The 27,435-nt window shown below is 36.9% G+C and overlaps 1 protein-coding gene across 1 annotated transcript in view; it reads right to left on the reverse strand.

The window, feature by feature from the left end:
* Window positions 1-871: 871 nt before the first annotated feature.
* RIT2 (Ras like without CAAX 2) overlaps window positions 872-27,435 on the reverse strand; it is a gene marked incomplete at both ends in the record, with an annotated part of 185,676 nt that continues 159,112 nt past the window's right edge. Inside the window, one exon of the mRNA XM_079548697.1 lies at window positions 872-1,099. Coding sequence (XP_079404823.1) covers window positions 872-1,099 — 228 coding nt within the window. The remainder of the gene's footprint in view (window positions 1,100-27,435) is intronic.

Genomic DNA, 27,435 nt, shown 5'->3' on the forward strand with positions numbered 1-27,435 from the left:
GATGTTACAGTGGAACAGATCTGCGCTGCTCTAGGGGAGGCTCTGGGAAGTATCTGACTGGTTTGTTTGTTCAATTATTTATTTATTTATTTATTTATTTGCACTCCTTTGTACTTTGTAGGAGTGTGATCAATTTACTACATGTCTGCAGGAACAGTACCCGTAGTTGCCAGCTGTGATTAGTAATAAGTAGAGGAGGCGGAGCTGTAGTCTTGCAGCCTTCAGGTTGTCTGATGTGGGAGTTATGCTGTGCATGCCAACACTTCCTGCTAAATGGAAAGAACAGTCATGATGGGGCTCTAACAGGGTAAAATTGAGAGCCACCAGAATTCTAGACCCAGCTCATATGCACACATGGGCTGAGCACGATCTAATCCTAAAACCATAAGTGAATGAAAAACTGAAGGTCAAATCCTAAACTCGTTAACATTCAAAATGTCCACTGAAATAGGTGTTATTAATTCCTGGGGTGATTAAATGATTCATGCACACAAAGAGAAGAGGTGATAGACACAGATATCCCTTGTTCTAGAACTGGTGGTAGCTGGATCTGCAGAGGCTGCTGGTTTAAGTTCTAGCCAGGGACCACAGAGAAAGAAGACCATTAAGGGGCCACAGAGATAAAGAATATTATTTTCTCCACTCACATTTGGAGAGAAGGATTGAGAGGCTATGCTAACTGACTTGATCTATAATACAGAGGAGCCACAGGGTGACACAAGTTGGGCTTCAAGAAGCTACTACTTCTGCATGAGTGCTGAAGGGATGGAACTCCAGGATCTGCTCTGGAAGATGGTGTGTTAATGTTGCCTTTTTTGAGTTGTAGGTTGCTGTGGACAGCTCCTGAGGGGAGGCTCGTGAGGAATTTCCATCAAGTTGTACTTTCCTGTTTTTTCCTCAGTGAACCTTTCAGCTTGCGCCACAGACTATCCCTCCTCTTCATCTTCTTCTCTGCCATGGTCAGTGAGGACTCTTTCCTTCGAATTTCCCTTACTAGTCCATGAAACACATCATCAATATAGAAGCGAAGAGCTGCTGAAGTCTCAAAAAAGGAGCAAGAATATTCTCTGGCTAAGCTCATTCCTTCTTCAGTTGAAACCTATGTGGGGAAAAAAAAAAAAAAAAAAAAAAAAAAAAAAAAAAAAAAAAAAAAAAGTAAAACAGGTCCTTAAATATCATCTAATTTAGAGACTGTGAATGAACATGCGCTCATAACTCTGTGTCTTGTCCAAATTTTTGGGTACAACTCAAATGTGGCACATCACTAACATGCATTTTAATGGGAATATATTCTAACTGTATCACATAGGTGAGATGAATGTGTGAAATGATCAGACTGAATCTATGGAAAGCCTGAACAGAGCATACTGACAATATTCATATTATTTCGTATGCACCCTTTTTTCCCATATATTTCCTTATATTGTGCAGAATCCTGTGAGATTTGGTAAGCCTGGTTCATTTGTTCTGTAGGCTAGACTTGATGTCCATAAAGACTTTAGTGGAACTGTGATCCAAGAAAATCCCTTATCAGCACTCATCCAATCCTGGAGGAAATTTGACTTGAAGCTGAAAACACATCTTCTTTCATACTTTTTTTTTTTTTTTTTTTTGTCAGTCACATACATTTCAGAGCATGATTTTAAAAATTTCAGTCCTGATAGGTCTGTAATCTTGTAATTCAGCTCATGCTGAGATGTACAAAGATCTAAAATCCATTTTGGTTTTAGATTGTCTTTCCTAAATGGCTTCATATACTCACTCTACTCAGAGTAGATCAAGGAAATGTGTCTTTGGTTTTTTTTTTTGCGGAGCTGCAAGAGCAGAGTCACTGTGAATTTAGAAGGAACCAAGACAGCTCTTTTTAATTTGCCCAAATTTTCAGAGATTTAACTTCTGAAATTTCATTATTGGCTAATTCTTGGATCATCTGCCTGCTAATTCCCTAATAGAAGTGTTCTTTGTGGTTTAGGTAGTGTTTAGATTTTTATCACAAGGAGTAATTATTGCCTACCACTAACAATATTTTTTCTCTTTTAGGGACTTATATAGTAAAATGCAACAAGTCTGCAGCAGAACAAAGAATAAAATCTATTAGCTAGCTGAATTTTACACTAGCTTAAAAACCAGTATAATAGTCTTTATTTTCAGAGTTTGAACATTGAACTGTATGGATGAAAAGTACAGAGTGTATTAAATTTCTAGATGAGAAAATCCAGACACTGTTTTTATTTGTGTTCAGATATGATTCTTTGTAGTAACTTTCCAACTCTCTGGATAAAAATGACAAGTTAGACAGTTTTGTGAAAGACTACATCCCTGGTTATGAAAAGTATAAATTGCTACTCTCTACCAGGACTGAACCAGCTTTATTTCTTTTTTTCTAATTTCACATACCCAAAATGCTATTTTTACTTATTATGGAAATGAACTGTTATGTTTCAAGATATAAACAAATTCCCTTATACCTGCCATGAGGAGAATGCTCTTTTATGATTGGCTTATGACACTACCTTATTGTATTTTTTGCATGTGGCTGTTAAGCAGATGGTTAGAAATAAGATTCTGGATGAAAAGCAACATCGGTTCATTTCAGTCTGAAAGTAAATCTGCACCTAGCACATATTTATATAAAATGGTCACAAAATTTTTGCTTATTACCTTTCCGTTGAGTCACAAAATCTGTAGTATCAGTAGGATCATACCTCTGTATTACAGATTTAATCTTAATTAAGAATATTTTAAGGGTAAGCAGGGATGTTGTATGCCAACCTGAGTAATACTCGCTGACACAATGAAAGATTGTTATTGCTTTCCAACTGCTATAATTGCCAACCTTTAGCAAAAGGAGATGGGTAGCAATATGGCCCTTGTTTTTCTCTGGGCAGCTGTGTAAGCAAAATATGTGATTCAATATGTCTATTGGGCCCCATTGAGAAATTGATTGTCTGGATAGAAGAATATTCTGGTCTATTTCGGACTTTTTAATCATTTTTTCTCTTGCTATTCCTTGAGCTGAAGGAAGATTTTTATTCCTATTTCTCTTTTTAAGATTCTGTAATTCTGAGCAAACCATTATGAATAGTTGTAGTTTCAGTGAATGCTTTATGTATTCATTATCTAAAATGAAAATAAAAAAATAAAACAAGTCAGAAATATGTTAAGAGTAAGTAAGGTTGTAAATATAATTAGAGTGCAAGTGAGATGCTACACATATTTAAAAAAAAAAAAAAAAAAAAAAAAAAAAAAAAAAAAAAAAAGCCTTTACCCTTTCTCCATGACTTTCTAGTCTTTCTTTATTTTATTCCTCTTTTTTTTTTTTTTTTCTTTCACCCCTTGTCTGTCTGTTCTAGGACCAAAACATATATTTTCTTCAGCCAGTAAGGAAGAAAAATTGCAGAGAAGTCATGCTACAATCTGTAATGAAAGAGTGTCTACTAAGAGCTGTGAAAACTGGAGGATACTCAGGAGAAAAAAATTGCATAGAAAATCTTCTTCTGAGCCATGTGGTTGGAGGTTCATAACTTGACCAAATTTGTCAGAATTTCTATTAACAAGCAGACATTTTGTTTTGAACTCCAAAGTATTTTGACAAACTATAGAGACAACATTAATGATATTAATGAAAAAAATTAATTTCAAAGCATGGCATTTTTCTTAATCTTGCCCTCAGGAGCTGATTAAGTGCTTTGATGAATCGTTCTGAAGTAATTCAGCACAGGAAGGACACCTGGCACAAAAATAAAATAAAATAAAATAAAATAAAATAAAATAAAATAAAATAAAATAAAATAAAATAAAATAAAATAAAATAAAATAAAATAAAATAAAATAAAAATAAAATAAAATAAAATAAAATAAAATAAAAATAAAAAAATCAGGACATTTAATCTAAGTTTTTTAGCTCCGAGGCCGAAAATAAGCATCTCAGAAATCTAATGCTGTCATAATAACAACTACTGCTTACAGCACACATAAAAATATCGCTATGTAGCTATAGTAATTTTACTAATCTGTTTGCTGAGGAAACTATACAGAAGGATGTCCAGAGGAAAAGAACACATTCCTTCAGTTCATAACTCTGTCTAGAGAGTAGGTTTCTCTGGAATGAGAAACAAGGGATAAAGCCCTTGATGAGGTCAGCGGCATCCACATAATTCCAGGGATTTTCCTTTTTCCCTTATTGCCACGAGAGAAACTATATAGCTGAAATCCAGCCAGATCTGCACAGCTCAGGGACTTGTTGACAAATTGCAGCTTCTGTGGGTCTGTATCAAGAGATGATATGATCTGTCAGTGTGACACAGATAGGTCAGAGAGCGAGTTTTTGCTATTGAACATATATCTGGAGTTTTATATCTCATTTTCAGAGCAACATTCTGTGATTGAATCTGGTGTTGTTTCCCAGAGAATAATTCTGGTTATATTGATTCCACTTTCACTCATTCCTTTACTAGTAAACCTAAGAGAGGAATAAAGAAGAAAGGATGTTGCAGTGAAGATAATGAAAGATTAAAATTTAAGTGTTAGAACAAGCTTACCAAATCCAAACTTCATTTGAAAGGTGTGAGTGTGGGGAAGTTGGATCATGACTCAAAAAAGATGAGCATGAAGCTCACCATGTAACTGAAGTGAAAAGTACTCCAGAATGACAAATTCATGAAATAGGCAGTGGAGCCTCATGGATGCTTTGGACCCCTGGGAAAACAGTCTTTTCATGGCTTCTCTGTTCTAAGCATCCAGTTAGATTCATGTAATTTTACAGAGAAGATGCACCAGTCATAGCAGAATTTGATCTGTGCACACAAGACTGTAAGCAGAATTCGGGAGTTTTTTATCTCTGGATATCTCAGGGCCACTTGAAAGGGGCACAGCTTCATCCAGATAGAAAGAATTTACTGGCTACAAGCAGCATTTTATAGCATTAAAATTCTGTTTGTGACTTTTGCAAGCCTCCATGGAAAATTACAGGTGAGATTAAATGCAACACAGACAGATTGTGAAAGCCATGATGGATGAGCTGCCATCAACAAGACAGCCAGTTCCCCACTAAGGTTCACTTCTGTACAACACAAGTCTGCTAGAGATGGACAGTGGGTGGGGAGGCACTAGCAATCACTAGACACCATGTACAAAATATAATATCTGGATCTTAGAAAGTGCAAATAAATCGTATGATCCACCTCTGCCCTTCAGTTGTCATTATCTGGAAAATCTACCCCAGAATCAGACAGTTTTCTGTGTAGCTTTGTCTCTGGTCTTCCACTGGTCAAAGCAGGGAAAGGAGCATCTTAAAGCGGACTCTTTGACAAATATTTTATTATTAGCAGAATTAATAATATCATTTTTGGTGGTCTTCATGCAGGTAAACGATGCATTTCCACTTGAGCAGCTATTCTCTACAATAGCATCACAGAATCACAGAATCACAGGATTGTAGGGGTTGGAAGGGACCTCCAGAGATCACCGAGTCCAACCCCCCTGGCCAAATCAGGTTCCCTACACCAGGTCGCACAGGTAGGCGCCCAGGCAGGTCTTGAACATCTCCAGAGAAGGAGACTCCACCACCTCCCTGGGCAGCCTGTTCCAGTGCTCCGTCACCTCACCATAAAGAAGTTCTTGAGCACATTTGTGCAGAACTTCCTGTGCTGCAGCTTATGTGCATTTCCCCTTGTCCTGTCTCCACGTACCACTGAAAAGAGACTGGCCTCACCACTATGGCCCCCACACCTTAGATATTTATAGACCTGGATCAGGTCCCCTCTCAGTCTTCTTTTCTCAAGACTGAACAGACCCAAATCACTCAGCCTTTCTTTGTAGGAGAGATGCTCCAGGCCCCTCACCATTTTTGTGGCCCTCCGCTGGACTCTTTCCAAGAGATCCCTGTCTTTTTTGTACTGGGGAGCCCAGAACTGGACGCAGTACTCTAGATGAGACCTTACCAGGGCAGAGTAGAGGGGGAGGATCACCTCCCTCGACCAGCTGGCCACGCTCTTTTTAATGCACCCCAGGATGCCATTGGCCCTCTTGGCCACAAGGGCACACTGCTGGCTCATGGCCAACCTGTCGTCCACCAGGACACCAAGATCCCTCTCCTCAGAGCTCCTCTCCAGCAGGTCATCCCCCAACCTGTACCAGTGCATGCAATTATTCCTCCCCATCATCTACTTGAGATAGTCTTCTGTGTTCTCTTTGTGATTAGGAGGTCCTAACACTCATGGAGAAATGTACACTTAGAATACAAAAGATTACAAAGATTCTCCAAGCCTTTCATTACTGAGACTTTCACTCTGGAAGACCTCATTAAGTTTGCAATGGTAAACAGTTTCATTTTAAAACCAAAAACCTTGGTTCTGAGAAGACTCTTTTCTGGAGATGTGTGTTCTTGGTCATTAATCAGACAGAACACATTTCTGGACACATTATTCATCCAAGTCCCACTGAGGCTAAGGAGAAGGAATTCAGTGGCTGTTGATTAAGCTCTGCAAGGGCAATATTTTTGACAGACAGTAATTTATGTGAACTATAAACAAAATAGAACCTTTTGAAACCATAGTTAAGGAAGCAGCATCTTGAGCAACTTTGTTTTTACCATACCAGGTAATGAGAGGAGTAGGAAGTCACAAGCGTTCTGAATAATATCTAGGAAAGATCAATATTCCTTCCTTTTATATTTAGGTGTCTTAATCATATTCAATTTTTTTTGGTTGTTGTTCTGTTTTCTAAGAAGCCCTGTTCCAGAAAACAAGAAACTGAATGCCAGATTTTGTATGAGCATCCAGATATCATTTTGGAGACAGAAAGACAATCTGGAAGAATCCATACAAATGTTCAAATCCCTTCCCATAACTATCCATTCCATAAATATGTTAGAAAAAGAAAAATGAATGTTTGTTGTGGATATAAACCTATGATATGCCATGGGAAAAAGGAGATGGAAAAATAAAATTCTTGCCTAAGACCTGAGTCTGCATTAACATATTTGCCAGGAGAAAAAATTGAAAAATAATCTAATGGATCTATAAAGTGATTGCCATTCCAGAAAACAAAAAAAGTTAATTAAAAAAAAAAAAAGAAAAAAAAAGAAAGCTATTTGTCTGACATGAATGATAATTTTATTGATCCCAGCTCTGAAACTGAGCTTGTGCCTAAGGCGCTCCAACAAAACAGCTGTGACATGTCTTCTTAATGATGAGTGACGACTAGAACTATTCAATTTTTGCTAGACCAAGTTCATCAATGTGTCTAAGGTACCAGGAAAAAAATAGTCCCTGACCACCCACCACAGATGAACATCAGGGACCTGCCCTGTAATCTGGACAGGGACAAATTTTACATTTTGATAGATGGGACAGAGTCCAATTAAGGTTGTAAATATCTGATCTGATCATTCCTATGTTACCTGTTTCCTTTCCTAAAGACAAAAGCTTTCACTGTAAAGCATTTAATTCCTACTTTAAGAAGTTTACAGGCCAATCCACTAACCTAAAAGCAGATCTATTATATCCAGCTTTTGATTTTCCACAGGCAAGAAGTGTATTAATATCCATGGTGGGAGAGATATTCTAGTGTCTGTTTTAAGGATCTTTTCTAGTGTGATATACTATTTTCAAGTCAAAGATCAAGTACTCACATCTTTAAGCACTGGGTTGGGTTTGAAAATCTGAGCAGAAAATTCAGATTTTTCTGTTTTTTGTTTTTTGCTTTTTTACACAAGTGACACTGTTGCTATTTGTTTACATAGTATTACTATGTAAATAAAAGAAGAAAAACTGTTCCAAGATGTTTTTCACTTCTCTTTCTTCCGATATTTACAATTAAAAGCTTTCTATTATATATTTGCCACAAAAAGTACACCCATGAATGGAGAGGAAAACAGAAAGATCAAATGGAAATAAATTGAGACTGAAAGAAATGTTGAAGACTGAACTTTATAACAAGTTATTTTTTCCTTTGTGACCAGGTATTTAATATGACTATGTTTCAATTTTGAACAAATGTACAAAAAAATGAGAAAGTAAAAAAATATATGTTTGGTTTTAAATACTCCAATTTCCGTTTCCCTCAATCCAAACACTTTTTTGTTTCTGAATCTTTAACTGAATTCAAGTGAGTTACTGCTTAAAAATATGACTTGGAAACTTTTCCTTTTGTAAATACAAGAATAAAACATAAAATTAAACCTTACATTTATGTTTTAACATTCGTGCCGGATCATTCACTGCAGTTACCAATTTGATTTACCAAGATTAGACCAAAATCCATACTAGTTTCAGCTGGTATAAACCAGCATTTTTCACTCAACCAAACACATACACCTAAGTTTTTTCCTCAGTCTTTGAGGAAACACCTTTTTTCAGCAAGCTGAACAGTAAATGAGTAACACACTGCAGAAGCATGACAGGAGAACTAATATCAAGGCTATTGCTCCTAAATCTACTTAGAATTCTTCAGAAATGATTAGTTGAACGAACATAATTTCCTACTTCATGGCAATGAATTCTGCAGGCTTGGCTTTGCTGGTTTTCTAGATTACAAGCTTAGATGAGATAAAAGCTACTGTATCATTAATTGTAGTGGTGAAGGTGTTGAGGCACATACAGTTTGGTCTCGTATCTCCAGTTTTCCATGTTTTAATTAACCATTCTGTAACACTTTTTACTGTTTTCTCATTTCAGAATTATTGATCAAATGGCCAAAACAGACCTTGTTGGCAGACTGTGGCTAGGAAAAGATAACATTTTGCTGTCTGAGTTTCCCTGATGGACTGCATGGCACAGAAATACCATGTACTGCATAACTAAGATAATTGATGCCCTCAGCTGATCCCAACTGGTCTGAAAGCACTTGCATTATAGAGCCTGAGATATACTTTTTCTTTTTTTCACTCTTAGCCTGATCTTTGCATTTTGAGAGGAAGAAAAATACAGCTTTAGTAGTGCAGAAAACGATAGTCTATGGTTTCTGTGTTATGATTTGGAGTTTGCTTTCAGAAGATGGAGGGTGGAGACTGTAAGAACATAGTACTAATTTTGTACACTTGCACAGAAAACTTTATCATAGTCTCAAGAAAAATAAAATTTCTGGACAGAGTAGAAGACATTAATCTGTCCCAAATTATCCAATTTATGTCTGCTTAATCACTGAGCTGGAATGTGAAGTACACTCTTAATTTCCTTTCGTAAACCAGGAGAATCATATTTTTATTTCATCCAGATGAAATGCAAATTGTTGAGGAGTAGGAAAGTAATCTGATGAACCACCATTGAATGCTTGTTCTTATGTCCATTGCTATTGACTGCTTTTAGATTAGATTAACATTTCTTTTGACCTATTATGGTCATTGCTATGCACTTACACAAAATCTATATGCTATTACTAGCTATTTCATTAAATTCATCTATCTCAGACTTCTGCACATGAAGAAAAAAAAAACAGTTCCAATCTTAACGCGAAATTATCATTATTTCTTGAGATTTTTATCACATATTTTGGGAGGGAGATTATAACACCACTGATTTCTGTCAGTTTTATTTCCCTTTTGGGAGTGACTTTTTTTTTTTTTTTTTTTTAAGTTGGATATACATTATTCTTGTGAAGTAGGATTTATACCATTAAGCAATTTAACTTTTTTTTTTTTTTTTTTTTTTTTTTTTTTTTTTTAATAAAGTGAAACATTCTTCATACGGCTGTCTTGGCTGTCTAATCATGAAGTAAGTAAAGCACATGAGGCTCCGAGGTATATTTTTCATAACTTTTGCCAATTTTACCACATTATATCGCAGATTAATGCTGAATTATTAAACCTGCCTCTCATTTCAATTAAAAATTAGTATGGAACTAGGGTGCTGTCTACAGGTTAGACTATGAAGTTGTTCTCTAGTACAGACTACAATCTTTTGCCTTTACCTTGTCAAAAGCAAGACTGATGAATGAGTTAAGGCATCTTATACCAGGAAATGTTCTCAGAGAATTGGCCTCAGGATCTGACTGAATTGGATACTCAAAGCCATATGATCTTGCATCAGTCAGCAATAGCTCTGGGTCTAATTTGAAGTGAATCTGGAAGCGTTAAATCCTTAGCATCAGTCTTCAAGATGAACAAGTTCAGGTCAATTGCTAAAACCATTTTTCAGAGATCTGACAATTTTCTAAATTGTCCATCATCTATAAAGGTACTCTGATTGCAATACTTAGCTGAAGGTATAGTGGTCATAAGATGCAAAATGGGGATGTTTCTACATTATTTCATAAGAGCAGATCTGTTCCTGATATTTTTATGTGAGGTTTTTCTGTTTTTGGCTTTTTTGTTTATTTGTTTGCTTGTTTTCATGGAAACAATCAGGGAATTAATTACATTTTTCAATTCACAAGAAAGGAAAATTATTCCACATTCTTTTAAGCAACAACAAAAATTTTCAATTATCTCTTAGCAACAGATGGTTAACAAAAATACAGTCAAAGAATCTGTGAATGTTGCTTTTTGTACTTTATAGATTTTTTTAAAAATAATTTTAAACCAGAAAGTTAGTAGTGTCAGTTCTTATTTCAAGACTGAAAGCAATTTCTATTGCTCTGTGAGCATAAGTTAACTATGAATCCAGTGCACCCAACCCATACATTATTTATGTATATACTGATGTAGACCATTGTCATTTCTGTTTTAGACATTTAGAATTCACTAGTCGTTTTATTTCAGCTTTTTATTACATCTCAGGCACTAAGTAGATGAGTACTGGAAAATCTACATAAAAACTGGTAAACCATGGAAACATCTTTGTCATCATAATATGAAAATGATTTCAGGCAGACAATGAACATCATGCTAAGTTCCCAGCTACAATAGGAAAAACACATCAAATTTCTCCATCTCCATGCAATTGTCATCTTCTGTCATTTGCAGAGCCTGTCCAGGTTGCTATATAATGAGTATTACTGAAAAGAAGCAAAGACAATTTTTAATGCTTTTACAGAGATTTGGACAATGATGGAATAAAACAAACAAATGTGTATATATATGAATATACATGTGAATATACAAACAAAAATATATGTATTTATTTTCTCAGGCATTACAAATGCTTGAGTCATTAAAGTGCCTTAGGAACAACTGATAGAAAATGTTTTATTTTCCAACCTCTACTTGCCTTGCTTTTCAAAGTAAAAGGTATATTAAACAATAAGGGGAGATATTATACTGGGGAATGGGGATGATGTTTTGCTATTCATTTTTCTGGAACTTAAAAATAATTTTGAAAGCTTAACAATTTTGAAGTTTATTGAGAAGATTTGTCAGACCATCTCATTAATGCATTATGATGGTGCACAATATCTTTATCAAACGAGAGACAATGATCTTCCCCATCTAAATATTGATTCAGGCAAAGTATTACACTTTTGCAGAATATGAATTAACTGAAAGAAAATCCATTGAAGCTTTATTGGAGTGTTCCTTTTCAGCTTCCTTCTTATATAATGAAACACAGCTCCTGGATAAACAAAGTGCCTTTTCTTAGTCACAGAAATAGTGAGAATCCCATGACATAGGAGCCTTAAAATGGAAATGACAGCTATATGAAGAGCAGCTACTTTACTCCATCATGTGACATGGTATGCCAGCATGGAGAATGCAGAATAAAACACTGAGTCTGAAGAACTGTGTATAAAAGGTGTAAATGTGAGAAGGGAGTAATCTGAGGGAGGAAACTGAAAAATTTTAAATGGCCAGTGGGAAGGAAGAGCTATGAGAATGCATTTAGCTAATTAGACATAACAAGCTCTCTTACTGTCTGCTAACCTAATTCAAATTACCTCATTTTTGCTGCAGGCTAAAAGCATACACTTGTACAGTTTCTGTGGTAACTTGTTTGCGTATCTCGTGCAGTTGGAAATCTTCCTATTTGCCAGATAAGTTCCTTTGGATAACCCTTTTATGTTTGTTGCCTCTGAGTTTTGATTTTTCTCATAAGACCAAACACCTTGAAGGAGATCAGCAGCTAACAGCTGGCAGAATCTTAACTGTGTTGAATACAGCTTTTTGATTATAATTTTTTGAATACATCCCCAAGACATCACAGAGACTTTAAAAACTTTAGAAACTTGGAGATTGCTTAGAAACTTAAGGAACAGTGATTCTCTGCCATTAATCAGTTTTTGTTTGTTTGTTTGTTTGTTTTTTAACTTTTTTCTTTTTCTTCTTTTTTCCTCCCTGGTATACAATGGAATGACAGCATCGGTGGACAAAGGAAAGGCCAATGTCATTTACCTGGACTTGAGCAAGGCCTTTGACACGGTCCCCTACCACATCCTTATCTCCAAATTGAAGGGATGTGGATTTGATGGGTGGACCACTCGATGGATAAGAAACTGGTTGAAAGGCCGCAGTCAGAGGGTGGTCATCAATGGCTCTGTGTCCAAGTGGAGGCCGGTAACGAGCAGTGTCCCCCAGGGCTCTGTCTTGGGACTGGTGCTCTTTGACATCTTTATCAATGACATCGATGACAGAATCGAGTGCAACCTCAGCAAGTTTGCTGATGACACCAAGCTGAGTGGTGCGGTTGACACAGTGGAAGGAAGGAATGACAGTCAGAGGGACCTCAGCAGGCTGGAAAGGTGGGCCCATGTGAACCTAATGAGATTCAACACAGCAAAGTGCAAGGTTTTGCACTTGGGCTGGAGGAATCCCAGGCATCTATACAGACTGGAAGGAGCAGTCCTTGAGAGCAGCCCTGTGGAGAAGGACCGGGGGGACTTGATAGATTAAAAAACTTAACATGAGCCAACACTGTGCCCTTGCGGCTTGGAAGGCAACGGTACCCTGGGCTCCATCAAAAGAGGGGTGGCCAGCAGGGACAGGGAGGTGATTGTCCCCCTCTACTCTGCTCTAGTGAGGCCTCATTGAGAGTACTGCATCCAGGTTTGTAGCACCCAGTACAAGAAAGACAGGGAGATGTTGGAGAGGGTCCAGAGGAGAGCTAAGAAGATGATCAGGGAACTGGAGCACCTCCCCTATGAGGACAGGCTGAGGGAGCTGGGCTTGTTCACCCTGGAAAAAAGAAGGCTTCGGGGTGACCTCATTGCAGCCTTTCAATACCTAAAGAAAACCTATAAACAGGAGGGAAATCAACTCTTTGAAAGGCTTGATAACTGCAGGACAAGGGGAAATGGTTTTAAGTTGAGGGAGGGGAGATTTAGGTTGGATGTCGGGGGAAATTCTTTATGGAGAGAGTGGTGAGGTGCTGGAACAGGCTGCCCAGAGAGGTTGTGGATGCCCTGTCCCTAGAAGTGTTCAAGGCCAGATTGGATTGGGCCATGGGCAGCCTGGTCTAGTATTGAATATGGAGGTTGGTGCATGTGGCAGGGGGGTTGGAGATTCATGATCCTTGAGGTCCCTTCTAACCCTTGCCATTCTGTGATTCTATTAATTTTTTACTGAGGAGACATTGAGTTATCTGTATTGCTAATGCAAGCGGATTGCTGTTTACTATATGTTTATTACCACATAGAAAAGGAAATAGAGAAAGTAGAGAGAAACAGAAGAGTCGAGGCAGAATGAAAGAGGAGAGGAGGAACACAGATTACATTTTTATTATTCTAGCTTAGGGGTAGAATAAAAAATCAGACTCCTAACAAACAGAATGGCTGAAACTCCTTGCTATAAGCATCATTTTAACCTCTTCTGTGGTATATCCATCCAATTACACAGATACTCTTCTGATTGTCACGGTTTTATGATATTTTTTTTTTCGGTATTTCACGTCATCATATAGTGCACTGGGAGTTGAAGTGTTCCAATTCTGGGCACCTGTCCCTTACGTTGCAGAAGTCATGGGATCTGGCCCCTCCTGGTTAGGCAGTCTCTTACTGCCTTGCAGTGGGTGCTGGAGGGTGCTTTCCTAGCTATATCAAGCTTTTCAGGTTTGACACGGAACTCTCTTTCCTACTTTATTTGATTTAATAATCTCAATTTCAATTAGATTGTATTAAATTGTGTTATATTTAAAGGAACCTTTAAATATCATCTAATCCAACTCCTGTGCAATGAACAAGGACATCTATAGGTTGGTCAGGTTACTCAAAATCAGTTCCAGCCTGATCTTACATGTCTCAAGGAGCAAGGCTTCCACTATCTCCCTCAGCAATCTCTTCCAGCAGGTTTGGATTTATTTGGATTTATTGAACCTCATGAGGCTCACCCAGGCCTCTGCTCAAGTCTGTCTAGATCTCTCCAGATCGCGTCCCATCCCTTGGGCATGCAGACCTATACACACACCTTCATGTTGTCCACGAGCTTGCTGAAGTTCACTTGATCCCACTTTTGATGTAATTGATGAAGATGTTAAAGAGTGACAGTCCCAGTGCTGACCCTTGAGAGATACCAGCTGTTACTGATTTCCATCCAGACACTAAGCCTTTGATCATCACACTGGTACAATCTTGCAACTAGCTCCTTGTCTATTGAACAGTCTACCCATCAAATGGAGAGAAGGATGTTATGAGAGATCGTGTCAAATGTCGTATTAAAGTCCAGATAGATGACATCAGTGTCTCTTCCCTTGTTCAGTGATCCAGTTATGCCCCCACAGAAGACCACTAGCTTGGTCAGGTAGGTTTTGTTTCTGGTGAATCCATGCTGATTATCCCATGTCACTTCCCTCTCTTCCATATGCCTTAGTGTAGATTCCAGGAGGATCTGCTCCATGATCTTCCCTCCCTCAGAAGTAAGGCTAACAGGTAGTTAGTTTCCTGGGTCATCTTTTCTACCTTTCTTAAAAATGGATGTGATATTGCCTTTTTTTCCAGTCACCAGGGATTTCACTTCACTGCCATGACTTTCCAAATATCATCAAGAATGGCTCAGCAACTACATCAGCAAATTCCCTCAAGATTCTGAGATGCAACTCATCATCCTCACTTACGGACATTCAGGTACCCCAGGTGGTTGTAAAGCTGATTTTCACTTACAGTGGGAGATACATCGCTCCCCCAGTTTCTACCTTCTGAGCCATCTGCTGAGGTATGTGTGTAGAGCAGCTACTAGTGAAAACTTAGGCAAAAAAGTTGTTGAATACATCAGTCTTCTCCTTTTCCATTATTACTATTCCATTATTATAGCCTGCCTGTCTTGCTCACTAGAGTGGATATGCTCTCTTGGATTTTCCTTTTCTGGTCAGTGTCCCTGTAGAAGCCTTTCTTATCCTTCCTTGCTCCCCTTGCTAAGTCCAGTTCTAGTTGAGCCTTGGCCTTCCTGGTGCTATCCCTACACAGCCTAGTAGCATCTTATTCCAGGCTGCTTGCTTCTGTTTCCACTGCATGTGCATTTTCTTTTTTTTCTACTGTTTGACCACCAGGTCCTGTTTCAGTCATGCTGATCTTTTGGCATGTACTTGGGAATGGAGAGTTCTTGTGCCCTGAGGAAAGCTTCCTTACAAATTTGTCAGCTCTACTGGCTTTACAACAACAGTTGGATGTGGATGCCAACAAAACAATGCTCTGAAAAGTCCCTTTGGTAAAAGGAGGCTTTCAGCACTAGGCACTCGATTGAGTGTACCTGTTTTCTGACATTTATTTATTTCACATCAGTTAGCTAACTCAAACCTGCAGTCTGGCCAGAGCCAGGAAAAGGAACTAAAAGCTAAAGAGACAGTGTGTGTATTGTGGATGCCATAAACTAGGCTGCCCTTCTGCCTCCTCTAAAGGTTGTTCAGAAAATGAGAGAGATAAAATGGTGGGTTGTAATCTAGAGTAAAACAAGCCATGTGAACCATTGCTTCTGTGTCTTTCTGTGCAGAGGAGATTGAAAGTGTAAGAAATCAGATAGCAGATGCTTTAATATAAACATATCAAGAATTTTACGGGGAAAATAGTTTTAAGGGTTGTGGGGAATAAATGTAAAGATTTTCAGAAGTAGCCTATTCTGGCTGATTAAATGTTAGCAGTATTTTATCACTGATAATCACGTTGGCTAGTAGGTAAATCTGAAATTGGTGTAGATTGCCATGCATGCCTGAATGAGCAACACCATAGTTCAGAACGCAAAATGAACGGGCAAAATCTTTCCCAAGCCACACAGACATAACAGTGGCAAAATATTTTCAGTATCTCATTTCTTTTCTCTCTGTTCAGAATTTTGTAATGGCGCTCCTTTTTTTTTCTTTTATCTTTTTTCTTTTCTTTTTTTCTTTTTTCTTTTTTAATTTTTCTTACTTACATAAATAAGTCTGGGTTTGAGGAAATGAAATTCCTGGTACTAAAAACAACAGCTGGTGAAAAACAGTAAGTGCTTGAAGCCTTAACTGTTGCTGTCAATAGCAATTCAGGACATGTTATCACCCCATTATTTTTTTGCCCTTAGAAATAAAATGAGCGTTACTAAATGGTTTAGAAAATGACAACAGCCTGTGGTAAAGTTTTGTTACACTCAATGGAAGGAATATTAATAAGAGGATAGTATGGTACCTGTGAGTCAAGTTGGGGTTGAAAAAGAACATGGATCTTATTTAGAAGTGTAGTCTCATAGAAAATCATGAGTTTGAGTGGACTCACAAACACCTCATCCAATGCCTGGATGTATGAAGGACCATTCAAGATTCAAACTAAGAACACTGCCCAAATATTTCTTGAATTGCATTAGGATTGTTGCTGTGACCACTGCTCTGGGGACCCTGTTACAGTGCCTGACCTCTCTCAGTGAAGAAGCATTTCCTGATATCCAACCTGACCTTTCCCTGACACTGATCCATGCCATTCCTTCACTTTCTTCAGAGAAAAGAGACCTTCTCTGTGACTGACACCAACAATTCAAGCTGGTATTAAATATATACTGTGTAATAGTGAATAGAAATCAGATCATTATTTAAGTTAGAAGAGATCTTTTGTAGGTCATCTAGATCAAACTCCTGCTCTAAGAGATCTACTGCTCTACTGAGCAATCATGTTGAGTCACTGATAGCCAGGATTTCTAGGTTGTTATGTGAAAAGCTGTTTTCTCCTCAGTATTGCTCACCTGATAGTGCTGTATGATGTCCATTCTAGGTACAGCTAGGATGTAATGTAGCTAATTTGTTTTCTTGAACGTCATGATTGTTGGATCTTCGTGATGCTGAATCATATTCATGAACTTCATGATGATCAGACTATCCCAGTTATTTATACAAACCAGGGGAAGAACCCTTGAGAGCAGCCCTGCAGAGAAGGACTTGAGAATCCTGGTGGATGAGAAGCTGGACATGAACCAGTAGGGTGTGCTTGCAGCCCAGAAGGCCAATTGTGTTCTGGATTACATTAAAAAAGGAGAGGCCAGCAGGGAGAGGGAGGTGATTGCCCCCCTCTATTGGCTCTTGTGAGGCCCCATCTGCAGTACTGCATACAGGTCTGGGCCCTCAGTACAGGACGGACGTGGAGCTCTTGGAACGAGTCCAGAGGAGGGCACTAAGATGATCAGAGAGTGGGAGCACTTCTCCTTTGAGGAAATGTTGAGGGAACTGGGCTTATTTAACTTGGAGTAGAGAAGGCTCCACGGAGACCTCATTGTGGCCTTCCAATACCTGAAAGGAGCTCATAAACAGGAGGGAGAACAGCTGTTTATGATGTTGGATAGTGATAGGACAAGGGGGAATGATCTTAAACTGAGACAGGGGAGGTTTAGGTTAGATATTAGGAGGAAGTTTTTCATTCAAAGAGTGGTGACACACTAGAACAGACTGTCCAAGGAGATTGTGGGTGCCACATGAATGTGGAGGTATTCAAGGCCAGGCTGGATGTGGCTCTAGTCTGGTGGTTGATGACCCTGCACATAGCAGGGGGTTGAAACTAGATGATCTTTGAGGTCCTTTTCAACCCAGGCCATTCTATGATTCTGTGATTCTATGATTTTAAGATTCTACAATTGACCTCTGTAGAGTTCTGCCAATACTTTGCTGTCAACTAGACTTCATCCGGCTCATCAAAAGCCCTGGATCCTGGTGGTCCAATTTTTTTTTTCCATCACCCTGTGTTCCTGCTACCTGAACCCTATTTCACCTGTTTGATGATATTATGAAAGACTACACTGGCAGTCTTGTTAGAGTTAATTTAAATATAATTCACATCTCTCGTCCACAGCCAATCATCAGAGGGTGATCACAGCCTTTCAAGAATGATTTGCACTGAATAAATCCACACTAGCTGTTCCCAAGCACTTCCTTGTTTTTCATGTGCCTGTACTTGCCTTTTGGGAGGATCTGCTTCAGAAATGTAACACTCATTTACTTTCCAAGGCAACTGAGACATTAAAAATATTTAGATACACTTGATAGAACTTTATCTCAGGTACTGTTATCTGAAAACACAGGCATCAGAACAATCTATTCATCATCTAGGAATCCAAGTGTGCACTTACAGACTGAGCTCCTGGCTACTTCAACACTACTGAACCATCTTCAAAGGTTATCCAAGGAATGTACAGAAAGCTAAGTGGACATAAATATAATGATGTAGCCTTGCCCCATTATTTTGGGTTACAACATGAATTTTCCTACCTCGTGGGTTTCTGCTTTTTTATTTTTTTATTTATTTACTTGCATTTATGTTATTACAGCCTGATTAGAGCCTTCTGATCTTTTATTTTTTTCTATTTTTTTTTAAATTATTATTATACTTTACTTAATAATCTTCCAAAAAGACTGTATATGGCTTAAAATGATCTAAAAACATATTTGTTTTTTAATTTGGAACGAATGCATCCTTTTATATAATGCTCTAGGCACTGGGATGTATCTGTGAAAAAGTTGGTTTGCTACTGCTTTCCAGTGTTGATTTGGCATTTACAACAATGATTTCATCTCTGCAATATGTCCTGTGAAAAAAATAAACTGTCTTTATTTATATCCACTGTACAATATTCCTTTTATTCCCTAATATGTTTAACTTTGCATTCCATAGCCTGATGTAGGCTGTAGAAAATCTTCACCTATGGAATGAGTAAATATATTAAATAAAAAAATTACTCTAGAGCTTCTCTGCAATAGGATTTAACAATTTTAAATATCTTTGGTTTTCTTGGTATTAAGCATTTTTTGTTGTTCACTTTCATTTCTTTTAATGCTGTTCTGAGTGTTTTTAAATCACGTAACCCTGTGAAATCAACATGGACACTTTTAGAAAATAAAAATCTTTAGCTCTTCTCATTAGTTCTAATAATCTCATTTGTCCTGGGTAAGGACCTCTGCCATTTCAACTTTCTTGGGTACAACCACAATAACAAGAAAATTCTGAGCTGGGTGTCAGCAGATTGAATGTTGATTAACAAATCTACAGATATATCGCAGTGGCATTTCATCTGTGTAGGATACATGGCTCTTGTATCAGAAAATGGATAGAATCATAGAATCATTGTATGGCGTGGGTTGAAAAGGAACACAATGATCTTCTAGTTTCAATCCCCTGCTATGTGCAGGGTCACCAACCACCAGACCAGGCTGCCCAGAGCCACATCCAGCCTAGCCTTGAATGCCTCCAGGGATGGGGCATCCACAACCTCTCTGGGCAACCTGTTCCAGTGCGTCACCACCCTATGAGTGAAAAACTTCCTCCTAATATCTCCCCTGTTTTAGTTGCAACTGGAGTGGAATGGAGCAATGACTGAAACATTAAAGCTCCAGACAGTATAGCTATTTTTGATTCCAAGTGCAAGGAATCAAGCAAAATATTTGGAAAGAATCATTCCAAGTGCAAGGCATCAAATATATATTTCATATATATTTATATTTCATTTCATTGCTATGTATAGTCATCTCATCCTAACTTCCTCAATTAAAAGTTTGTAACTTCCTAGCTCTATATATACTTTTTTGTATTTTTTCCTTTCATAGAATCATAGAATCATAAAATCATAGAATGGCCTGGGTTGAAAAGGACCTAGAAGACAAAGAATAAGACAAATAAAGAAACATATATGTACATATATATATATATAGAAAGGAATAATACAACTGTTTAAAGGTAATCTCATTATAGATATATATATATCTTTCTGTACCGGGAGTGGTGGTCATGGGTGTATGAAAAGCTGTGTTTAGAGCACTATTTTAACACTCAGTAGTACAAATAGAATTGTCACAGTTTATCTGTCAAAATAACTGATATTACTGGAAAAAGAATGCACAGACAAGCTTGAGGTTAAACAGTATCTTTTTCAGGTCTAAATCAAGAGCTGCAAACTTCAATTTAAAGATGACTAGGAACGATTGCTCTGATTTAAAATTAATGAAATTATTATTCACGTGTTATAGAGAAATTGGCACCCTTGTACCAGGGGAAGGCACTCTGAAAAATTGTAGAGTTTCTTGTGATTATTTCTTTCCATTGGTGTTTCTGACAAGGACAGTACATAGCTAGTACAGTAGACAGTACATAACCAAAAACAGAAGAGAGGCATATGCCCTATCTCTTTCCTACTGAATGGCTGAGATGAGATGAGTAACCATCACCTAGCTATTAGGGAAAAAATTTCCTTTCCAGAAAATACTCATTTCAAGTCATCCAGTCATTTTTCATTAAAACAGTTCTTCCTCACAATTCTCCACATCTCTGTTTAGCAGTGTATGCACAGTTTAAAAGCTCTCTACTTTCATTTATCTAGGAGAAAGAAATTAAACTCTATTAAATTTCCTCAGATAGAATTGGTCTGATACACACTTTCTGCACCTGTTCCAATTTGAGTTTGCCACCATTGTCCATACATAAATGCAATTAATCTTAGTGGATATTTCGCTTGTATATTCTGTAATATATTTGATATTTCCATGTCTCTGTTGCTGGTATCACGCAAAACATCTCTTGAAGTAAGACCTATTTTTTGCACAATTGCATGAGGTTTGTGGTTTATATCATCCTGTAAATGGTTGATACATACAGGACTTTCCCCGCTGCCTTTCAGCAGGTATGTTATAACAAAGACTGTTTCTATTAGTTCTTAAGGGTCTTGCACATTTTACAATAATATTTAATTCCACTTCTATCACTCCTCTGGGTCACACAGCTTTTCCTCTATAATAATCCTGTCTCTGACAGATAGAAAATGTTCCTACTTATCAGCAAATTTTGTTAGTATACTCCTGCATTTTCATGCCTACATGATAAGTGAAAATATTAAAGTTCAGCAAATTTAATAGTAACACCTAATATTCTTAGAGGGTAGATTCATTTCCAACTGTCAAGGTCATAACTAAACTCTTCCTTTCATAAGTCTTACTTAAATTTAAGCATGTATTTGTGGATAAGCCTGCAGTCCAACGGTCATAATTTTTTTGCCAGTAAATCACACATTCATGTTGGCCCATCTAGACTAACCCATCTGTTGCAGTTATGCAGAATATAATGCAGAAAGAAATAATTTTTGAAATGCTGAATGGTTGTCCCTATTTTTATTAATGTGTGATTGTGAGTTCTTAGATACATCACTTTCCATTCGAAAATGCCAAGTTGACAAACACTAAATGCTCCATGGAAAGGAGACATGGAGCTGCACTGTTCCAGATACCTCACTCTGTGAATCACCTTTCCTGCATCTCCCAGCACATAAGGGCTCTGGTTCACAACCTATGCTGGTAGGCAGTAGGGTTATAAGTCCAACAATCCAATGCCTTGGGGTTTCTATATGAATTAACTGCACACGACTGCTTCTAAATGTCTTTTTGGAGACAAGCATAGAGCAGATGGGGATTTGTACAGGCCAAACTGACGGAAGCTTGAGATAAGGAGGAAAAAAAAAAAAAAAAGAAAACTGTGAAAGACAACCCCTTTGTTTGTGTGCTTTGCTTTGCCACCTGCCAACCTCAGGCCTTATGATCTCCTCTCAGTGAACCATAGAGGCAGCAGTTGGAAAGATCAGATATATGCTCTTGGCAATCTGTCAGAAACTACTTTGTCACATTCCCAAGCACTAAAACCTGTGGAAATAAAAGATCTGTGTTTAAAACTGTAACTGACCCTTATATGGGAGAACTTTTCACACATACACACACACTCTGTTGAACATGGCTTCTGCTATTTTTTTACACATCACTAAAATATTAGTATTTATTTTTTATCTCCCTTAAGCATCTGTACCTTGTTTGTTTGCCTGTGGCAACACAGTTGTAATGTCATTCTCAAGAGAATATTCTGGGTTCCATTACACAACATATGAAATAAAAAATGGCTGAATGAAAAAAACAGATAAAGCAAACAGCTACTCTTTAAGTGATTTAAAGATGCAATTAGTCTATGTTTTTGTCACAGTATCAACTGTAATTGGACCACAACTTGACTACATTTTTTTCTAAGAGATAATAAATGCGAATGGTGATACTGTTTCATTTCATTTGTTTTCTTTCTAAATTAAGCTTTGAAATGAAAAGCTAAATAAATAAATAAATAAATAAATAAATAAATAAATAAATGTATATTGAGAGGATATTTCACTATTTTGTTCTATATTTTTTCTTCTTACTATATAGGACATGTAGATTATCTCCTATTAAGCTCAGAGCACTCTGCAGTTATTCAATTACAGTTTTATATCATCCTGTTTTACAGAATAATCTTATAATTCCTTTAAATCCAGTGATAACGATATAAAGTATACAGGCTTAATGAGGAATAGGTATATTTTCATCTGTACCATCAACATAGTAATTATTATTAAATTGAATATTCCAGTCATAATTATAAACACAGAAGGAAAACAGGACATTGTCACACCTGTCTACCTGTACAGTTAAGAATTGATTCCCCATTTATTTGTTTCCCATTTATTTATTTAGCTGATGATTGGATCCTACCTATCTACCCTGTCACACACTAAATGGTGTTTATTCTGCACAGGTCACAAACAAAAATAATCCTGGCATCTCCTGTCTGTACCATGAAACCATCCTCTACTGACAGAATTTGGCAGACATGGATTCTAGAAAGAATGTAGGAAGAGTGTAAGAATTAGTGTATGCTCAGGACTGAATTGCACTGGCAAAACAGTATGCTAGGAAGTTTTTACAGTATTTCTCCAAATTGCTCTTGAATTTCAGTGAATTTTGTTATTTTCATGAAACATAAATGTACTCAAATCTTTAACACATCTTTAGAAAGATAAGTTTAAACAAGATAAATTAATTACTTGGGCAATATAATCTCTTTGTCAGTCCTCACTCTATGACACTTTTCTATATGGTGTAGAGATTCATAACTGTCCTGTCTGACCAATCTGCCTACCGTCGTCTCAGTAATACAGTTTATCTCATTTTGTGCTAAGAACTAGCAGACTGATAAAATTAATAGGTCTAACTATCCTTCAGAATACTACAGCCTCTGCATAATGTAGCTCAAAATTATGCAGTGTGAATTCAGCCCTGTGACAGTATCATCATAATATTAATTAATTACTGAAGTAGAATTTAACATGCATCTTGAGTATATTACCTTTTGTCTCCATGCCTAGCTGATACTAACAAAACTATTGCTATGGTCTGGAAAAAAAAAATAAAAAATTGGAAAATCACTGACAAGTACTACAAGTTGTTATTTTTATTCTCATTCTTATTTTTATTCTTATTTCTTATTTACTTTTGAATAAGAAATGTCCTCTAAATATTTACCATGAATCTCCAACATCTACTGTACCTATTTTTTTTCTTCTTACATTTACTCATCGGTGACTTGACTCTTCTACCACTGGAATCGTATTACTGACCTGTGATACTTAGAGTTAGGCCAGTAAGAAGTACTTTTGAAAATCAAGCTGCATATCACACATACATCATCATTAGAGGCACTTTAAAATCAGTGACAGTCACCAGTCACTGAAAGAAAACCTAATCAGCCAAACAGAGGTCAAAAAGATTTTTTTTTCATTCACTCATATCTGCCCTGTTCCATGTGGGGTCATACATGAAAAGGAAAAGGGGGAAAGGGGGGAAGGGAGGAAGGCAGAAAGGGGGAAAGGGGAGGGAAGGGCAAACAGGATGAGATCTTTAAGCCTCTCCCAGTAATGTTTGTCTTTCTCTGGGATGATAGGTATTTTATATAATAATGAAAAATACACATCTATATTTACCCTAATAGAAATACTGAATCTATTCTAGTAAAAAAATAGGGAAATAGAAACTCTGGTAAATCAGAACTGAAAATAATAATCATAGCAGCAGTGGCAATGATTTATTCCCCTCCTTCACCATGGCCGGAGCCTTCTTTGCTCCAGAAGACATCTGATATTAGAAAATGATCAAGACAGTTATGGTGATCAGGCTGGCTACGTTAAACTAAATACCACTACTTGAGGTGTGGTCTCACCAGAGCTGAGCAGAGAGATATGCTACTGCCAACAACACTATTTCTGATAAAATCCATGGTGCCACTGGCCTTCTTGGCCATCTGGACACACTGCTGGCTCATGTTCAGCTGACTGTAGACTATCACCCCCATGTCCATTTCAGATACACAGTGTTCCAGCCACTCTGCCCCAGGCCTGTAGCGTTGCCTGGAATTGTTTTGGCCAAAGTGCTGGAGCCAGCATGCGGTCTTGTTGAACTTTGTCCCACTGACCTCAGTCCAACTATCCAGCCTATCCAGATATCTCTCTAGGGCTTTCCACCCCCCCCAGACAGATCAATGCTTCCTGCCGAGTTGGTGTCATCTGCAAACTTTCTGAGAGTGCACTCATTCATGGTATTTGTGATTACTATGCAGTCTTATTTTGAGTCTACAGATTTTTTCTCACCTCTCTGACACACCAATTCAACCGTTTTATCCTAATGATACAGCCTTTTTGCAATGCACTTTTGTCTTATACCCACCAAAAAAAAAAAAAAAAAAGGTGCTGACGGCTTAAGGACTCATATTTTACAGCTATACTGTCTGATGGTTTCTCTGAGAGATTTGTTTAACATATGAGTCTGAGCAATTCTAGTAACAGCCAGTATCCAATAAAGCTGATAGAACTACTATTTGTGGCACTTTTACTATGGGAGAATGTTTCACAATGCATGATATGCTCTGATTCATATCCTGTCATTTATCAAGAGACATCTTATTAGACTTTGTTAACAGAAAATAAACTCATTTCTTTCACTATATGAGGATTAAAATATGGTAAATAATAATGGGGAAAATAACTGTCAAACAATTTACAAATGATATGATGTGAAAATATGGCACCTTGATGTTTTCATATGCTTCAGTAATACCACGATCCAAAAGGTGTTTTGCTTTTTAAGGGCTAAAAAGTATGGGCAAATATAGGCTTTAAGCTGCGATTCAAATTGAATGAGTTTAATACCAAATGTGGCACTAGAATCCGAAGTGGGTAAGAAGCATTAGGCAAGGATAAGACAGGAGACGGTTGTTAGCATTGTGCTGAATAAACCAGGCACTTTCGCAATATGAAGACTTCCTAATGCTTTAATTTGTGAAAGCCTTCCCAGACCACCTCCTGTGTTAGCAAACTTTTGCTGGATACACAATGTTCAGGGGTTTAGGCACCAATATTAAAACTTATCCTCTAAATCAGGAAAAAAGGCACTTTCCTCTCCCCAGATGGCAGACATCTTAATTTTTCCATCCTTACTTTTAAGTCTTCTGGTCTGTCTAAAAGATATAATCAGTCAGAGTGAGAACTTTATTCTGGACAACTAATCAATTTATATATCATTTTTGTTAGCTAAATAACAAGGGGAAATAAGTGGAAAAGAATGAAATACATGAAGAAATAAAGGATGACAAAATATTCAGTTATGTTTTTGATTATTTGACCTATGTATGATTAAGGTATTGAAAGTGTTAGGTATTTCTTTGAAGATTGATTTTTGGAGAGAAAGTAGAGGAAAAGAGAAAATAATAATAATAATAATAATAATAATAATAATAATAATAATAATAATAATAAAAACAAACTGGAAAGCAAGGTAATGAAAAAGAGGAATTTGTAATACATAATCAATCTGGAAAAAAAAAAAAATGGAACTCTAGTGTACATCTGTTGATCAGTTCCATGTTATCCAAGTAGAATATGAAAAATAGTTTTCTTTTTTAGGGAGAATTTTCAGACCAAACTGAAGATAATTTCAGCCTTCCAGAGCACGAGATGATCCTGACAATTTAAAATTTTATTTTTTATAGAAAATATCTATAATCTAAAAGTGCAACAGTGGAAATATTATAGGCTGGGAATCAGTTTGGATTGTAATACTACGGTATCTTTTTTTTTTTTTTTTCTTCTGCATAACATAGCAGTGAGCCAAAAAAGTATGATCTGTGATCTTCAAGACTGAAGTAAAACAGAAGGAATGAAAAATCAGCAAAAATGTATAGCTTTTTTCTTTTTTTTCAGAAGAAAAAGCCCAACCCAACTAGTCATGTGTTCTGAATCCTCAACCTGGTAATTGTTTTAGCTTTAGTTGGCCTAATTACTTTGCTTTTCTATGTGTGTTTTTGTTTGTTTGTTTGTTTGCTTGTTTTTTCCTGAAAATCAAGTTTTCATTTTATGTTTGAACTTAGGTACTTCTCTTTCTCATGTGAAAAATTTTTTATGTGCTTTCATTTGGCCATGAATTGAATCTCACATATCTTTTGAGATATGAAATATTCAGATTAAAACTCAGCTCTCATTCAATATTCAGAACACTTTCTGTTCAGCATATATACTGAATAAAAACTTCTGATTTCATTCCATGAACTTTAAACACTTAAGATGTCAAGGTCATGATCATTTCCTGTTCCTTGTACAGTTGGCAAGAAATAATGGTCAGTTCAACTAATGTCTAAGTTGCTCTTTGAAAGACCTGAGATTCCCCTCTAACAATGAGGAAGCTGCAAGGACTTCATCCATAACTACATATAATTTTTCAAAGTGATCTAATCAACACTGAAGATAGAGGACTTCTTATCTTTATTTACACCTTTATGAATACTCATGAAAATAACTACTGTCATGGGATTATATTATGAAATTTGAACCCACGTCGTATTCATCCTTTGAATTGTTACCATGAATTGCAAATATCAGATGAAATATATTGATGCTTGTGTGCTTTCTGGAAAATGAGTAATGATATACTTAAGGAGGTTTCAGATGAATATCTTCATTTATACTAAAATATCACCTTTTTAAATGTGACTAATCTTGTTATAAACTTGCTGTAAGTTTTGTGAATAGGTATTTGTATTTCATTTACAAGCTATGTATATGGCAGTGAGAAATAGGAAAGGTTGAGTAAAAATTACATGGCTGAGATCAAATTCCTACTTTTAGATCATAAGTAATTGGCTATGCATCTAAATCATTAGTGAGAAATGAAATTCTCAGGCTTCCAGTTCAGTTTGGAAAACACATAAGATTAATGAGGGAGAGGAGTAAAGAAATTCTACAGGAAAGGAGATACTAAAGGAAAAAAGGGGGCAGATTTTTTAGCAACTTCTAAAAAT

This window comes from Tetrao urogallus (genome assembly GCF_951394365.1).
Source record: "Tetrao urogallus genome assembly, chromosome: Z".
In the NCBI taxonomy this organism is placed as follows: domain Eukaryota; kingdom Metazoa; phylum Chordata; class Aves; order Galliformes; family Phasianidae; genus Tetrao; species Tetrao urogallus.